Here is a 19,500-nt window from a genome sequence, read left to right as displayed (position 1 = left end):
GTGAGGCTATAGAAAAAAGTTAAGTCCCATAAAAATAAAACTAGAAAGGAGCAATGTTGAGGAAAAAGATAAATTTAGTCACATTTTGAGACTATGTTTAAGCCACATTTTATTGCAGTTAACACATTATGAGCGGGCGGCCTATCATGGACAACAATGTTGCGTAGCGGGCGAATATACAATGTGTACATCCGGATACATAAAAAGTTTGAGGGCCCTATTACTTAAAAATAACAAGTTTTTAAAAAAAATATAAGAATAAAAAAATATCCAGAATTTTGTGGGTTAGTTTTAGGTGGATTGCTAAAATCCGCGTAATTTTATGAAGGTCTGGGGTATTTTATCATTTGTTTTTATAAAAATATAAGAATAAAGAAAGTTAACGAAATAAGAAAAACACATAATGAAATGTACATTTCAAAAATATTTAGATAATGTTATAAACATAGAACAATAATTAAAAATATAAGAATAAAAAAACACATAATGAATTGTTCATTTTAAACGCTTGTGTCGTTATGGGTAAAAACGAAATGAAAGGCTGAAAGAAATTATTATAAGACCTTTGTGTATAAAAAAATAAACTAAAGCGGACGACCAAATATTTTATCAATCAGTCGCATCATTATCAATACATCATTAAATGAAATACATCTAATTTTTTCAACGTTTAGGTTTAATTTTTCTAGTTCATTCCTCGACTGTGTTACCGACAACATAAATAAGAGCATCATCAGCAAATAGAGCCAGGTCGAACAGTTGAATTACTTTTTCGATTTCGTTTACATACATACATTAAAAAAAGTAGTACATCCAAAATTTTCAACCCCTAACGTTATGTCAAATGCTTCTTACACTGCGTTTAAGCCTTGTTCTTTGCTCACTTTCTTTCAAATACGACTCGAACGATTTTTTTTCATTATGATTGACAGCATACATTTCAAATTTTTCAATTAAAATATTCTGGTTAACAGTTTCAAATGCCCTCCTCAAATAAAGAAAGACTGCAAGTATTTATTACCTTTTTACTATTTACTGCAATTTTCCAATTAGTTACAACTAGATTCGCAGCTGTGAATTTTTACTGAATCTATACTGGTATTGCGAAATCAATGATTTTTTTTCTAAAAGGGATTATTTTAAGTTGGAAACTTACAACACTGTGCATTTTACAATAGTTAAATGTAACATTTAAATAGAGTCAACACAATAGTCATACATTTAAATGTATATTAAGGAGGTGCTAATTGTTAATTTTTATAAAAAAATATGATTTATAAAATATTTTTAGCTGTAAGGTTAAAATTTAAATATTAGAAAGCAGAAAAGAGAAGCGACAAAAATTTGGCATAATGCATGAATTTTACCATTATCGTAAATTGGGATGGTTTTGTATTTTATGTAGGCCTACTTATAATTATAATTATTAATTACAAAAATTTAGTTAAATGCAGTAAACTTAAAATGCAAGTTGTTTTAATTTAATAAAGCAAAAAAAAAAATGTAACACTTGTTTAGTTTTATTTTTTCAAAAACTTGGACTTTCACAATAAGATTAGTAAACAAAATGGCAAGTGAATGAAAAGTATCTGAAAGTAGCATTTTGTTGTTCTGACTTTGCTACTTTCGCATACGCAAATTTGCGATATTTGGTTGACATAGTGTCGAAATTTTAGATTCAGAAATCGTTTAGCGAAAGTAGACCACCAGGGATTTTTCAAAACTGAAATTTTTACAATCTGGATCCTGCACCAACCAGCTTTTACTTTTTTTAATTAAATTACTAAAAAAATATGAAAAGTTGTGGCACCAAAATTCAAAAGACTTATAAACTGTACTAATAAAGGTAATGAGTTCATTATAAAAAAAGTAAAAATGGTTGGCCCTGAAAAATGGAAAATGTTATTGATATTTAATAAATTTTTTAATAAAATTATGTAGGTACCTACCTACATTTATTTGGAATATTGTAAGAGCATTTACAAGCTAGACAAAAACAAATAAGATCCAATACCTAAACTTTAAACTTATTTTCAAAAACTTTAGATATTAATTTTGTCCTGTTAAATGTAATATGCAGGTGAAGGTAATTCGCAAAAACTGGTTATTGTTTGTCTAACAAAGTGTTCATTAACAAATAAAAATTTTCATAAAACCTCTTCTAAAGGTATCTCGAAAAATTTTGAGCTCTTCACCCAGTATAATGTAAGTATGTAAACACTTCTTAATAAAAGTTTTAACCATTTGCAATTATTTAAACATAATATCATACGATATTGAATTCTTTATGGAATCAGCTGCCGCCTGGTTTGGCTGGCAGGCATTCATAAATTATTTTTAATATTAATACCAGATTTTACATTCTACTGTAATATAATAAGGAAAAATAAACCACCTACCATCGAAATTTTTTTTATACAAAATTCCTTTCGTTGTATGTCTAGTTTGTATTACAACTCCTCTAATGTGGGATTCTTATATACATTCTAGTTTGTATTACAACTCCTCTAACGTGGATTTCTTATATACATAATATGTTTGCATATTTTTCTTAATCCAAAAACAAAAAAAACATATAAACAAACAATGAAAATCAAAAAAAATTAAAAGACCAAAAGAAAGGAAAAAATACATAAGGCAATAAAAAAGAGGCAAAATTTTCAGTTCTTTTTTTTTATTCCACTTCGTAATTTTGTTTTTATTTTTTTTCTTTCTTAAATTTTTAAGTTAAAAAAGCTATTTATGTATAAGGAAACTGTCATTTTCATTTTAAATTAATAAAAATTTTTACATTATTTTTCACACTAAAACAAAAGCTATTGCGAATTAATTTCAAAAAATATTGTGCTCCACGTTACTGAATTTTAAAGAGAAATTTGAAACTATTTTTTTGTAAAATTTTTGATTTTTCCACCAAAAATTATTTTTTGTTTATCTTTTTTTTTTCATTAAAAGAAGCACTAAAAAGCAAATAATTTCACAGACGGCGACGCAAAAAAAAATAAATGATAAATACGACACAGCGACACTTTTATGAACCAAAAAAAATCCTTTATTTGAGTGTGTGTAGCGTAAATACGATTTTAAAGCGTCACAGCTTGAAAAAAAAATTTTTTCTTTCTTTTCACTTTCTTTTTAATACATAATAAAATATATTCCAGTTGTATTTTTTATTTCAATATTTTTAATTTTTACGCTTTTTTGCATATTTATTGAATTTTATGAAATTTTTAGTACAAAAATAAGAAAATAAATTACTGCATGCATAAAAGTCGCAACACTTCCGAAATTAATTGTTTTAAATTGTGCTCTGCCGCTGTTTTCTGACTGAAAGTAAATGCATTACTACATTTATTCTGCTTTTGGTTTGGTGGTGGTCGTGTCGTGGCATATAAATCATTTTTTTTACACTACACATAGATGCACATTCATATTACACTGTACACATATAGTTTTATAAATAAAAAAACAGTTAAAAACAAAGTAAAATTTCAAATTCAATAATGAAATTGTAGCGCATGATAATAAAACAACTACTATACACATTTCATATTATTATCATCAACAATATGAGAACATACTACATTACTGTAAGTATATGATCAGAAAAATTACGGCATCATGCGAGAAAAAAACTATTCTATGTACTTAACTAAGAGAAGCACCAGCAGAACTACTCAAATCCATAGTTGTCAACTCACAACACAATCAGTGTTAGGATATTATCATTTTTAATGCCAAATTTGGCATAATGAATTGTAGTTTTGGTTTGAGTTTTCAAAAAATTATGCTAAGTGCATTTTTGACATAATCACATTTAAAAATCTTTGAAAAAAAAAGTTCTAAAGATTTTATTTTTAGAGACAGTTTTCATTGTGTGATATAAGTATGGCATCTTTTTTGTTCATCAATTGGCACTGATTCAAATCTTGTAAATATACTATTTATTTTGAATATTAAAACAAAAAACATGATATTATTTATTTACATATCTATAGGTTGTTAGTTTAATAAAATAAATTTTTTTTTGATTAAATTCCTTTAATTTACTAAATTTTTTTTGAATTTGGCATAAAATGGGACTGTATTTTGCCTAATCAAACACAATTTACTCCATCAAATATCCCAACACTGTTTACCAACGATACTTATTTGTTTTTTTACTCTGCACTTCGTGAAGGGTATATTCACTTTGGTATGGAGTTTGTAACCACTTGAAGGAGTCGTCTACGGTATGTACATGTATATATATTCTTGCTCAGCGTAAAATTCTGCGTTGATTTAGACATACCCGTCCGTCCGTCCGATCGCACGATAACTTTAAAACGAATAATTTAATCGACACTAAACTTTCATAGTTGTTTCTTTTGTGCCAACGACGGCTGCTATTGTAATTAGACAGATTCGGAAAACTGGTTCGGGTAGCTGCAAAACAACTCAAAGAAATTGTTTTTAATATTTTAAAAACTAATTGTGTGTCCAATTTTGTTCTACATATATTCTGAAAGTTTTAATGGAACGGCTGCACTGGTTCGGGGAACTGCTATACAACTCCGGAAGCTAACCAATTTTGTTCTACATATATTCTGAAAGTTTTAATGGAACGGCTGCAGTGGTTCGGGGAACTGCTATACAACTCCGGAAGCTAACTTTAAATATTTGGAAAAATAATAAAGGTGAATTCATGAAACTCGGCAAGTGTGTGTCCAATTTTAGGTCAAATATATGTCTGAAGTTTTGATGGAATTGCTTGACAGGGTCGAGTAGCTGCCATACAACTCCGAAAGTTATTATTAAATATTTGGAAAAATATTAAAATTAGATTCATAAAAATCGGCAGTCGTGGATACATTTCTGATGTTTTGGCGGAATGACTTGACAGGTTCGAGTAGCTGTCATACAACTCCAAAAAATTTTTTTAAGTATTTGGAAAAATATTAAGGCTAGATTCATGAAACTCGGCCGTCTTGTGTCTACTTATAGGTCAGATATAAAATCCGCGAAGCTTCTATTGAGTGATTTGACAGGTTCAAATAATTGCCATTTAGCAATCAAAGTTATTTCTAAATATTTCAAAAACAAATTTTTAAACTCAGATTGTCAAAGTGCAGGGTATTATTCAGGCTGAAACGTTTTTACTTGTTTTTAACTAATATTAGTTAATTATGAAATCAAAGTGCTAAAAAGAATAAAAATTATCTAAAAAAAATATATACCTATATTTACTACAAGTTTCTCTAAAGGTGAATTTGATGGTTTGTCGGTTTTAAACTGAGCTATTCCAAATCAAACTAATTTTTCTCTTCGTAAGTCTAAAATAAACTGAGCGAAATTTATTGAATTTTATTTAACATTTTTATGACAATAATATGTTATTTTAGAAAATATCAGTATAAGTTGAAAACAGAAATTGAGCGATTTTCCGACGTTAAATGTGAGAATTCACATAGAATACACATATTTATATAGGATTGCGAAGAATCAAGCGAAATTACCGCAGCGAATTGAACCGGCAGTGGTAAAATAGCCTAGATTCCTATTTTACCACTGGCGAGTTTTTTTGGCATTTATTTATTTAAATTTTTTTTTGCGTCATTATATGCAAAATGCTGTATAAATGATTTTGTCATTCCGATCTTGCTCTGAATAACAACGGAAATCGTTTTTAGTTACCTTTACTGCTTGCTCTGAATTAATAACTTTTACAATGAAACTAACACAAAATCATCAGTTTCATATAAAAATTTTCATACAAAATACATCACTTTTTCACGAAACCAAAAGAATCAATGAATCAAATTAGGAAAATATATATCTCGATGATCTTTACGTTAACTACGAAAAAGGCTTGTAAAAGATTTCAGTCAAATCAGAAATATCCTTTAAGGATTTAATAACTGAACAAACGCACAAAATTTTATTTGGCTACCTTTCTATAAATGAAGACATCTCAAAATAATACACATTAAAAGACGGAAATTTCAGCATTTAAATCATTAATAAAAAAGTTTTAGAAAATGATTCGTAACAAAAAAAAATAAATATTAATGATAAAATGTAAACATCAACTTACCGTTAAAATAGGTTTTTCTCGTTCTAATTAATTTACCGTTATCCGACTTATGATACATCGGATTTTACAAGTTATTATAAATTAAAATAAACTGCTGAGTATCTTCAGAATGTTCACACATAATTACTGCTCCTTTTTTTTTATTTTTTCAGTTATATTAAAAATTTTAAAGTTTTCAATTCTGAATCAATTCCAGTAATTCCGAATTCTGTAGCAAATGGAAAATAAAATAAGTTTTTTTTTAATGACTAATTTACAATAATAAAACGACTAATTTAAAGTTAAAAAATTTTTTTTGCTTACTTTTTACCCAATTCAACAATTGTTCAATATTACAACAAAAAATAACATTTTAATGAGCTTTAAGGATTAAAAGTTTTAAGGGCGTTGAAGATATAGGGAACAATTTTCTTCTATAGAATAGTTTTTTTCCACAATTTTAATAGATAGAATCCAAATTGCTATCTTAAAGATTACAGAAGTTTTGTAAACGGACACATGACAATCAAATCGACTATTGAAAATGTTTCAAAAATTCGTGTTTAAATAATAGATTTTCAAATTCTTATCACAGTAATTTTGCAGTCTATACACATCCATACATACATTCATATGTAAATAGTTCCTCATAACAAAATTACCGTATTTTAATTAACGCACATAAAAAATAACGAGGCACAATAAATGTGAATGTATGTATAAAAGTTTGCACATTTACTGCACACAGTTTAATTTGTAGTGCATCTGAACTACATTTTATTACTACATATTTAAAAAAAAATCAAGAACTCATAAATATTTTTCCATACCTTTTTTTTAATTTCATAAAAAGGTTGTGATGTTAATTTAAATTGTTTAAAAAAAAACAATTGTTTATTTAAATTTATAATTTAATTTGAATTTATAAATAATTTAATTTTAATTTATAAACAAATAATCCGATTCTGATCGATTCTTTTTATTTACACACACACGACGGCGACAACAATTCTTTTTTACTTTCCTTGTCATAAAATTTTTGAACAGGATTCAAATTTTTCAGGGTTGGCAGGCATACAAAATATTACGATTTACGATATTAAAATTTTGTTCTTATATCGTTAATCTCTCATTGAAGTAATTAGTTTAAAAAAAATACAACACAAGTCTAAAAGAAGTACAACGAATTCATTAGTTACATAAAGTAAGTGTGTAATTTTAAAAGTATAATTTTTTGAATAGGTGTAAAGTATGTACCTAAAGAAAAATTTTATTATGTGCGCACGATAATTCGGTGACTGTGGAAACTGTGTACTACTTTTATTTTTACGATATTTCGAAAATATAGTTAAAATTTTGTTACAATATATATCGTCAAGAGACATATTGCAATATTTGCACAAACTTATTTTGAATACCACCGAGCCATCTTCGCGATTGGATAAATAAAGTGTTAAAAATTGTTATTACTCTTATTACATGCTATTGTAATTTATGGTAATGTTATAAGATAAAAATAAACAAGATACATATTTTATACGATAACTAAACTTATCGTCTTTTAATGATATCAAGGTACGTGCATCCCTACTAAGAGCTCAATATGTATCCCTTAGAAACATTTGCTTTTGTTTTCTTTGTTATATTTGTATAGCGAAAACAAAAGAACACTACACACCGTTAACCAAAAACTGGAATGCTTTAGAATAGTTATCATATTACTTTGGGTTGTAATTTTTTGGTGAAAAATATTTCAGAATATGTAGTTTAAGTATTTATGTAAGTTGAAATAAAAAGTTGTAATTTTAATGATATTACTGAAACTAAATAGATTCAAAATATTTTTCATCATTTTTTTTTAACTTGCCGGGGAACAAATACATAATAGAATTTAAGGTTGGGAGAAAGCAACAATAAAAATTCTTAGAAGCAGGCTGAGACTGTTGTACATTGAGAATATAAAGTAAATACCCATCATCATGACTATGCTTAGTGGGAGGTTTTCAACTTATCCGAAGCTACAGAAATTTGTTTTATCGAACAAATACCTACAACAGTTACAATATCAATAATTTACGAGCAATGAGCATAATTAATTTATGTAGTATATGCTTGCTACATAATATGATATTAGGGTGAATATGTATAAGAAATATTTAATGAAATTTTAAGAGGTGAAAAGTGAAATAGCAATAGCATTTTTCAACACAATAGTTTTTTATTCGTGGTTCTAAATGTTGTAGCTTTACAATATTTGGAACCACAAAATATTTGGTATATTTTGTGTAATTATCATAAAAGTATATCTACTCAATAAGTAGTTCGACTCTCCGTTTACATCGCACTAATTCAAACACTTAACAATATTTGCATACGAAAAATTACCTTTGCTTAAAGAGTTAAACATTATACCTTGTTATTTTCACTTTTATACACATAGTAATTTTTGGGAGAGAGAAAGAGTACGCAATAGATGTCTACGCAATAAATGTTTTTTTGTTATGTATTTTTAAAAGCGGTAGCTTTTAATTTTTTCGTATTTTAAGTTTAGGAAAAAATATTAAGAATTTTAAAAGCAAGAGTTCATTTCTACAATTCATTCCATTACAAAGTGGAAATAACGGTGTTATATACAATACAACAATACATGAAATTTTAAACTGATATCCATTGCTTTCATACATTCGAATTTTTTTACCTAACTTTAATTTGTTGTTATCACCATAAAAATAACCAAATTTTTACTAAACATTATTTACACTCGTTGTTTATAATATTTGTTTATAATATTTTGCTTCTTCCTTGCCTGCATAACTCTTATTACGATCTATTCTAAATAAAAATGGAATATTTTGAGAATTTGGAAGTGACAAGCAAACGAAAACTCACGGAATAGAATGTGTCGAACTACTTTTTTATAGATATAATTTGATATATACTTTGATTTGTAACAAAAGTAATAAAAACAAAAAAGAGAATTAGAAAGCAAGCTGTTGCTTTTCTACTACATATGAAGTTTTCACTTAACGTGATAACGTAAAATAAATTCACAATAGTTTTTAGGAGTGTAACTCTAATTGAATGAAATTATAAATTGATATTGATTTTATTTTGACTCCCTGTTATATATTCATATATGATAATAATATATGCTCTTAAAACAAGAGTAATTTCATTAAATTTAATTTTAATTTAATTATATTTATATATTTTATACTAATAGATTTTCTAGGATATTAATTAAATACCGTAATAATCGATTGCTTAATTTCTCTCTCTGATTTAATTCCATATGGAATTATAATTATTTAATTCCATATGGATGAACTATATGGTTCATCCATTAGGTTTAGCATTTAATAAAAGGCTTATCTCTTAAAATGAGAATTTTTCAACCGTTTGCTCGCTTTAATTATAGTAATGTGTTCGTTTTTGTTTACAAAATTTTATTTTTGAAATTTGTTACTGTCAATTTATAATTCAATTTTTTAATTCTTTTGTTGATCGAATCTTTTTTTTTACTGGTCGAACTTTTGACAAATAAAAAGTTTTCTCTATTCACAGTTTTCCCTAACAAATTGTTAAACATGTTAATGGCTACCTTCACATTAATCTTCTTCCCAAAAAAATTTTTTTTGAATCTGTTTTATTTCCACATTGTTCATTAAAAAGCAGATTCTTTTTTGTATGTACATATGTGTATTTGAAATAAAATTTTAAAGAGAGACGAATATAAAATAAAAGCGGATGATCTACAAAGTTGGCGATAAAAAAAATAAAAAAAGTCATACATATTTCTTCCATTATAGATATATACTTTTTTATTTGCCTAATTCTGATATAAAGAATTGTACAAATTTGAATATATGTATAGTTAATAATAAGTATCAGCATTTCATTTTTTCTGAACTCTCCATTTCTGGATTTTCTGGTAAATTAGTTTAGATACGCAAAAATCTTTGCTGGCATATAATGTACATGTGTTATGAATGGTATACTGATTTTAAAAATTTTTACCTTTTTTGTAAAATCACATTTTATATTCTAAAAACACAATTTCTTTTTTATTTTTTCTTTGTATTGTTAAAAAAACAATACTTTCGTGTTGTTTTTCCACTTGATATTGCATTTCATGAGTAAATGACAAAAAAAAGGAAATGAAAAATTTTTCTTTGGTTAGTAGATTTGAATGTTAACCTCAAAAAAAAATTGGAATTCAAAGAAGAAGACAGAAATTTCATAACTACAAAACTATGAACCGTAGTATGAAAATTCAAGTGAAGAAAGACTAAGTGTGGAAAAACGAAATTAAAATAAGAGCCAAACTATTGTGCCAAATTATTTAGTCATTTGTTTCATTTAATTTGAAGGGTATTATTATGACACATTTAAAATAAATGTCAGAAATTGAAAATCGATTATTATTTTCATGACTAATTTATCCATCAGACTCAGTTATTCATTTGCTGTTACAACATTGAATAGCTGTCAGGTATTGTTATTTACATTTTTGTCGTCAAATTTTCTTTTATATTACGTTGATTGAAAAATCGTAGCTTGTTGCGTAAGAGAAAATTTTGGTTATAAAATATTTTTTTTTAGTGTCTTTACACGAATTGGTTTAAAACAATTTTTAATTTTAAAATATTTTAAACAGAATATTTACATAAGGGAATAATGGCTGCTCGTCGTATTACTGCATCTTCAATCAACTGGTCTTCTTTGGCAGAACGTGTTCCACCAAATCAAAAATCTAATTTTCAAGCCTTTAAATCCAAATCTGATGTTTATTTAAGAAGGTAATTTAAGGATATTTATTAATTTTAAAAAGGTTAAAATTTGTTCTTTAATCAAAAAATTATTTTTGTCCTTTTACTATCTTTAAAAAACCAAAATTCATATTTAATTACTTAAATCAGAAATAATCATTCGGTTTTATTATATTTTTTTCTTTCTTATGGCAGTTCTAATCCAAATTAATTTTATAAAAAACACCATAACTTTTATTTCATTAAAAGTTAAATTTTATCGAATACATAATTAAATGATAATTTGCTTCAGCATTCTAGTATTAAAAAAAATTTTTTTAAAATTGGAGTGTAATAATACTTGATAAAAATTTAATTAACAACCAATGAAGAACATTACAGCCAAAAGAATGGCAGACACAATCAGCATATAATTTAAATGAAATCTCTACAATTAGGAATTGACTCGAAAATATTCATTAAAGCAAAATTTTTAATTAATTGAAAATTTCTTATAAACAAATATGACTAATTTATTAATGAAAATTGTATTACTGAATAAATATAGTTTACTTGGGGTCTCAAATGACATAGAGACCCTTATATTTTTGATTCAACTAAATTTTTCAAATAGTCATAGTATAACATTTAAGTGTGTAGGTGGTAGGTTACCTATCTACATACAAAATTAGTATTTTAATTTATTTTTAGATGTCTAAAACGCGCTGGTTATTAACAAATTATATAAGAATGTTTTTTAATACCACTATAATTTTATTATATATTTTTTTCTGTAGTGTAATTGCTAACCCTGAAGAAGCACCTAAAATTGATTGGGCTTATTATAAAAAGCTAATACCAATACCCGGTCTTGTTGATAAATTTCAATCAAGTTACGATGCTTTAAAAGTACCATACCCAACTGAAAATTTAACACCACAAATTGAAGTTCAAGCTAAAGAAACAAAAGCTGAGATTGAAAGATTTATTAAATCTTCAAATGATAGAATTACTGAGTATAATAAGAAAATTGCCCACTTAAAATCGTTGTTACCATATGATCAAATGACGATGGAAGATTATCGTGAAGCATTTCCAGATGAAGCTTTAGATCCAATCAATCGTCCAACATTTTGGCCACATTTACCAGAAGATCAGCTTGGTTATAAACCAAAAGATGCACCCCCATCTGACCATTAGTTTAAATAAATAGCGTTTTTACTGTTTTCAATTGTAAATATAAATTTGCAACCTGCTTAAATTACAAACATATTTCAAATTGTAACCATTTACTATCTATAATCGCCAGAACAAAATCATTTAAGTTGTTTATAAACAATAAAGGAAACTTGATGGAAATATTTAGAAATGAAAAAATCTAAGTCATGGAAATTTGAAAAATTTACTTAAATACATTTTGTTCAGTGAGCTTAGATAATTGTTTTACAAAATTTTTTTTGAAAAATTTAAAAAATGAAGATTAAAGTGAAACACTTAAGAAAGTAGATAAAATATAAAAACTTAATTTGTGTTTTTATTTTACCAGAAAATTTTAAATTATCCACTAAACTCATTATCTTCCGACGTTTAGTAATTAAATGGTAACTGAACTTTGGAAATTTTAGAAAATGTGGCATACATATTACGAAAAAATTCTTGTCACTTGAAAATTAAACTACATTTATATATAATATGACACTTCTCACACAGTGAAAAAAAGTGCGATATACAGGGTGTTTTCGCATAAGGTGGAAAATAATTTCAGGGACAATTCTTTGATCATTTTCCAGCAAAAAATTATATGGTCTATAAAATTAATGAGGTCCTATTAATAGAAAACTTAAAAATTATATATAAATCAAATTACTTATACTTTTTTGCTCTAGCTCTGGAAAGTATGGCTTTGCATTTTTAACTTTTATCGAAGCTGCAATTTTGCTTTTTTTCTCTTAAATTTTTATCTAGAAAAAGGTTATAAATTTTACAAGACTGGATGTGTGATGAAAATATATACATGTACAAGATGTGTATATGTATATATTTACATATCTGATTGAGTTTAGCATGTATTAAAGTGTATGAAAACGGTGTCCTATTTAATATTTATTACTACTGTATGCATGTAATACATTAATTAAAAGAATTCGATAATTCTACGTTTGTATGTAAGTATCTTCATTTGCTTCATTATTTCAGTTTTATGGTTTCTCAGTTCTTTTATTTTTTGTTTTTCTATTATTACAAAGAAAATTCATCCAGGAAATACATACATATATATATATATATATATATATATATATATATATACATATATATATATATATATATATATACATATACATATACATATATATATATATATATACATATACATATATATATAAATATATATATATATGCTTATATGTACATATGCATATTTTGATTGGTATATAGCTCGTTTGCTATTATTGTTCTTTGTGTATTTTTATGAAAAAAAAATGTTAATATTAAAAAATATGGGACAATTTTAATTAACTTGAAAACAGTTGTTTCTTTTGGTTATATTAAAACGTGAGAGGAAAAAATTAAATAAATATATATATAAAATAAAGAAAAACAAGAATCAAAATAAAAGGATATTTTAGTCCTATATAGGTACTCATATGTACGGATCATTCTACGGAAACTTGCCAAAAGTGAATAAAATTTTGCATAAAAAAAATGTGTTTTTTCTGATTAACAATAAGCTTTAAATGGTTACTTATAGCATTTTAAAACTTTTTGCTAAGGGGTTCACCTTATTTTTTTCAATTTCAAAAAAATCATAATGAAATTGAAAAATTTTTAAACACGCTAATGACAAGGATGCCACGAAAATGACATACATATCAATTTATTAAATTTTTATTTTATTTTAAATCATTTTATAAAAAGAAAAATTTTGCTAACATAAAAGGAACTTTTTAAATCACAAATTCAAATAAATTTGAAAACAATGAACAAAAAAAAACAAAGGTGGCACGAAAAAATAAATATTTAAAAACAAAACTTATTAAAAAAAAAAATTTAAACTTTAAACTATACAACTACAAAATTTGATATAAATACATATATAATACGTAAAAATATTTCACATAATCAAATAGAAAAATTTAAAATAAAAGGTAACTAAATTTAGAGTTCATATACTGGTAATTTTTCCTGAAATTCAAAAATTTGCTTATTATCACTATATACGGTATATATGTACATTTTGGACTTTTTTAGAATTTTTAATATTTGTTTTTCCTTCTTCTTTTCTTTCCTTTTTTTTCGTCTTGTGTTTTGGGAATTAGCACTTTTTATACCCTGCACTTCGTGAGGGGTATACTAACTTTGGTATAGAGTTTTTAACTACTTGAAGGAGTCATCTGCGGTATGGACATATATATATATATATATTCTTTCTCAGCGTAAAATTATGCATTGATTCAGACATGTTCGTCCGTCCGTCCGATCGCATGATAACTCAAAAACGAATAATCTAATCGACACCAAACTTTCACAAATGGTTTCTTTTGTGCCAAGGACGAACCCTATTGTAATTGGACTAATTCGGAAAACGGGTTCGGGTAGCTGCCACACAACTCAAGGAGTTTATTTTAAATATTTCAAAAACTAATAAAGTTATAATTATAAAATTTTGTATACATGTGTCCAATTATATTCTACACATGCTCTAAAATTTAATGGGATTTTAATGGGATAGCTGCACCGGTTTGGGTGGCTGCCATAAAACTCCAAAAGCAAATTTTTTATATTCGGCAAAATAATAGAGTCAGATTCATGAAACTTGGCAGTAATGTATCCAATTATAGGTCAGACATATTATATGTTTGTAAAAATAATAAAGTCAGATTCATGGAACTTGGCAGTTGTGTGTCCAGTTATAAGTCAGACATATGCGTGAAATTTCTATAGAATGGGTTCCAGGTTTGAGTAATTTCTATACAACAACGAAAGGTGCAGGGTATAATTCAATCGGTTTGAGGGTCACTATTTATATTTCGGGTCTAGCAACAAAAAACAAACATTTATCATTGGAAATGGTTTTATTGTTTTTCAAAATATTCCCCATGAAGATCAATACACTTTTGCATGCGCTGAAACCAATTTTCGTAGCACTTTTTCCACTCCGATTGAGACACCTCCAAAACATGGTTTTTGAACGCATCGACTGCTTCTTCAGGTGTTGAAAATCGTTGTCCACGCATTTTTTTTTTGATGTGAGGGAATAAGAAGAAGTCATTGGGTGCTAAATCAGGACTGTACGGCGGATGACCCATCAATTCGACATTTTGAGTGCTCAAATAGTCCATTGTTTCAGCTGATTTGTGAGAGCTTGCATTGTCATGATGAAGAATGATTCGCCGGCGCTTGTTTGTTTTCCTTATTTCTTCGAAAACTTTCGGCAAACAGATGGTGGTGTACCATTCAGAATTGACCGTCCTACGTTCCACTAAAGGTACTGTGGCCACATGACCGGTTATACCAAAAAAAAACGCGATCATTTGCTTCGATGTGCTTCTTCCACGAACAACTTTTGTTGGATTTGGCTCGTCTTGGAACACCCATACGGTCGATTGCTGTTTCGTTTCGGGCTCATATGCATAGATCCATGATTCATCACCTGTGACTATCTTATAAACGTCTTTTGACGCACCGCGATTGAATTTTTTCAACATTTCTTTGCTCCAATCGACACGAGCCTTCTTTTGTGCAATCGTCAAATTTTTTGGGATCCATCGACAACACACCTTTTTCACGGCAAGATGTTCATGCAATATCTTATGTACGCTGGTGGAACTAATGCCCAAGGATGCCTCAATCTCACAGTATGTCACATGCCGGTCCATCATTATCATTTCGCGCACAGCATCGATGGTTTCCGGCAAAACGACCGAAATTGGCCGACCTTCACGAAATTCATCCTGGACCGAACGGCGTCCGAAACCAAACTCTTGGTACCAGCGATTTACAGTGGTTTTTGATGGTGCTTCATCACCAAAAGTCGAAACAAGTTGATCGAGACACTCTTGTCTCGATAATCCGCGCCGAAAATCGTAAAAAATCATCGCACGAAAATTTTCACGGGACAATTCCATTTTTTGACCGAGATGAATTTTTCAAGTCACTGTAAACAAAACAATTCGCGCTCGAATGACAAAACGTTCTGAGTGAAGTTGTCCTAAAAAATGTCAAACTTTTCAATGGAAGTGTCAGATTGCACCTGGCAGCACTAGTATTGCCAGGACCCGAAATATAAATAGTGACCCTCGTACCGACTGAACGTTTTTACTTGTTAAAAATATTACTTTTGCTTCGAAGTGTTCTCCGTCATTGTCGGAATCTTCCAAACATTGACTAACATATCTATAAAATACGGGAGAAAATTCAATGATTTGAAATCTTAGTATTATTGTTTTCTTACTTATATTTTTGACTTTTTTGTCCAGGGAATTCTACAAGCAAGAAACATCCTTTTTTAATGTGATTCAAAGCTAGTGATGAGGTTGACGAAGTCGATGAAGATGGCGAAAAAGAATATGTACACACCATTAAAATTTAACACACAATATTATTTGGATTTGTATCATCTAAATCTATTTCAACTTCATTGTCATTGGCATATTTCATAATCCCAATGTCAAAGTGAGAATATTTATTTTGGCATTTGAAACAATTCCAAAATAAATCTTTTTTCTAATGCAGATTTTTCTTTTTTATTTTAAAGTCTTTCATTATGTTTTTGATATTTCTTAACTTAATTTTTGAGTATATCAGTTTCCTTTTCCACTTTTAATAGTTTTCTTGAACGTTACTTCCTATTTCTAGCTTGAATTCGTTTGGATATCTTAGGCTGATTATTTCTTTTGAGTTCTAGAGATTCTTCATCGCTATTTGGTGGAGTATTTAGCCTTAAGTTTTCCTTAAAATGCTGTAGATTTTTTTGTTTTTTTGTTTTCACTTTTCATATTTAAGAAGGCACGCACTGACTTTGTAAACGTAACTTCTAAATACTTATTGGTCTCTATACATCAACTTTTTGAGGCTCAAAAATTTGATCTCTTGAAAAATTAAGTTTAAATAAAGAGAGTAAGAAATTAAATAATGTGTGGCGACAAGTACAAAAACAAAAATAAACTAAAAACAAAAAGAGCATTGTGAATGTTGCATACTTTCAAAAAAACTTGTTCAATCCTGATTTCATTATAAATTACTAGAAATCAAAAATCAAATTTGGAATAACGAATTTTTAGATATTTAATTGATGTAGAAGGCTTAAAGACAGCAACGCTAATGACAAAACTTATCACAAAATTTTTATTAATGAAATAAAAAAAAAAACTTATTTTCGTGGTAATAAACGAATTAGAAATACTAAAGGAAGGAGCATTTTGAAAAAACGATGAAGCCAAATTTTTCTAGTTGTCTTTTACATGAAGTTTTTTTTCAAGATACGTTTTTTTAGTAAGTGTAAGCGTGATAGAAACAAAGATGTTCCTTCCTTTATTATTTGTAATTCGTTGTTGGTAACGAACCTGCCAGCAAATTTGGAAGTTTAAAAAATTTTTATTTTTTTTACTAATAAAATTAAAATTTAAAAATTTTATTTTTAATTTAAAATTTAAAAATTTTACTTTTTTTTACAAATAAGAACGTTTCTGTAGAATGACCTAGTAGAATTCTGTAGAATAATTTCTTTATGGCAACTTATTTCTTTTGTGGAATAATTTCTGAAATTATGGTATCAACTTTATAATATGTACATGTTTTATATTATGTGTATGTTTTACATGTACAAAAATGTATTTTTTTCATTTAATTTTATGTACCTAATCGACTTATCAACCCATAATTTTCACTTCTTTCTTAAAAAACCCCAAATATGGATGTCTGCTTTAAAATAAGAAGAGTGGAATATTAATATTTGACAAATTTATCGAAAGGAGTTACGTGTAGGCATAAACTCCAATAGTTAATAGTTAGTAGAATATAATAGAATTATCTCTTTGGACGTTTTCACTTAAGATAATAAACAATAATTGAAATAGAAATACTTAGGTTACAAGATAATATTACGTCATTAATGGTACGTTAAGAGAAAGGAAACTCACAGTAAAAAAAACATTCCGATGGTCCCAATAGAAATAACTACTTATAATTTTTTTCTAATCTTGCGTAACTCTATTTCCAAATTAATGAAAATAAATTAATAGGAATTTCTTTATATCATTCAGACTAATTTTTAAAATAAATATTGCCATCGATAATGTGCAGGCCACATCAGCCTTTTACTTATTTTTATTTTTTGTTAAAGGATTTTCACATTACTTTATTTAGAGCGCATGTAAAATTATAATTTACACGCAGGATGTAAAAAATATGTTATATAGGAGGAAGAAAAAAAAATATACTTCTAAAAACAATCAAAAGTTGAAAATTATTGAAAACAAAAAAATATGTACGTACATATATATTTGCTGCTTATTTCTTTAACAATATTAGTGTGGTAAGTATGCCAGTGCAAGAACAACGGACTTTTATTCCTTTATTATAATAATAATTTTATTATACCTTTACTCGAATGTATGTATGTTGGAAGGGTGTACTATAATTTACTATTCTGCTGAAAAATAATAGTTTCAGACATAGAAAGGTACTTATATATTTTTATATATACATGTATATACTCGGGCCCTGGTTTAAGACGTTTTTTTAACGACTTTTAGTTTACTCCTGTTTAAAGCTTTTTCTCTGATTTACGTCCATTAATTTTTTGTTTTTTTTCTCATTTCGATAAATAGTACCGATGAATTATTGGGAAATTATTTTTTTTTATTTTCAATACGGAAAGGACAAATGCAATTCTTTTAAAAAATAAAATCCTGCTGACAAATTTAATGTGAATATAATATACATAATATTCAATATGTAATTGATTTGCTTTTTCAAATTTATTGATTTTGTTGTACGTCTTTATGTTTTATGACCCCAAATTTTGGAACGCATCTAGAACGTAAACCAAGGACCTAGTGTCTGTATATTCTTGTTCAGTGTTAAGTTCTGAGTCAGTAATCCCACATAATGTTTAATAATATTTCAAAAATTATTTAGAATACAACACTAAAATTTTACACAAATATATAAAGCAATTGGAATATTATTTTTCATAAATAAAAAATGGTTTATCATGATATCGGAAAATATTACTACTTCAGTGAGATCAATACTTGTCAATACTTTACCTAGGCGCAAATATTAAGGAAACCAACAACTTTGTTAAAAATATATAGTTAAAATTCCGTGAGTTTTTATTAGAACTAACACATAACTTCAAAAATTATTGGACCATATCTTGAACATTAGATATGGTTACTACACTACTGAAAAATAATAGTCTCAGATATACAGAAGTACAAGTATAATAGAAACATTATTTTTATTACTTCAAAAACTAAATAAATTATGGTTTAGAAAATGAAAAAGTTATACTGCGATAAAAAATAAACATGAACTGTTCGAAATACAAATCCAACTTTTTAAAAACGGTATTATAACACAACTCTAAACCCATTTATATTTTTCACCGAGTTGACATGGTCAACTCTACCTTTATTCATATGTTTATTTATATATTTGTTATTTTTCAGTTTGCTGTTTGACTATCGATGTGAA

General features: G+C 27.1%; 2 protein-coding genes across 4 annotated transcripts in view; one reads left to right on the top strand and one right to left on the bottom strand.

Annotated features, from left to right (window-relative positions):
- Window positions 1-6,789, bottom strand: part of LOC129616768 (plexin-A4) — a 47,134-nt gene extending 40,345 nt beyond the window's left edge. The window contains exons 1-2 of one of the 2 annotated variants that reach the window (XM_055532337.1): window positions 6,377-6,789; window positions 6,074-6,281 (exon numbers count right to left, since the gene is read on the bottom strand). The gene's annotated coding sequence lies outside the window, so the exon portion shown is untranslated. Of the gene's footprint in view, window positions 1-2,399; window positions 3,636-6,073; window positions 6,282-6,376 lie in introns of those variants that run through there. The other variant, XM_055532340.1, reaches the window with a different exon arrangement.
- Window positions 6,790-10,416: 3,627 nt separating this feature from the next.
- LOC129616773 (ATP synthase subunit d, mitochondrial) lies at window positions 10,417-12,325 on the top strand. 2 transcript variants are annotated; one of them, XM_055532347.1, is made up of 3 exons: window positions 10,417-10,544; window positions 10,710-10,851; window positions 11,598-12,325. In XM_055532347.1, exons 2-3 carry the CDS (start codon window positions 10,730-10,732, stop codon window positions 11,998-12,000), a joined length of 525 nt encoding a protein of 174 aa, XP_055388322.1. In that variant the 5' UTR covers window positions 10,417-10,544; window positions 10,710-10,729; the 3' UTR covers window positions 12,001-12,325. The 2 variants fall into 2 exon arrangements, with proteins under 2 accessions (XP_055388322.1, XP_055388321.1); XM_055532346.1 differs by having other exon boundaries at window positions 10,503-10,616.
- The last annotated feature ends 7,175 nt before the right edge of the window (window positions 12,326-19,500 follow it).

This window comes from Condylostylus longicornis, unplaced genomic scaffold (assembly GCF_029603195.1).
Source record: "Condylostylus longicornis isolate FDR11 unplaced genomic scaffold, ASM2960319v2 ptg000286l, whole genome shotgun sequence".
NCBI classification, from domain to species: domain Eukaryota; kingdom Metazoa; phylum Arthropoda; class Insecta; order Diptera; family Dolichopodidae; genus Condylostylus; species Condylostylus longicornis.
Note: the sequence above shows the minus strand (reverse complement) of the source record. Positions and strands in the feature narration are given on the sequence as shown.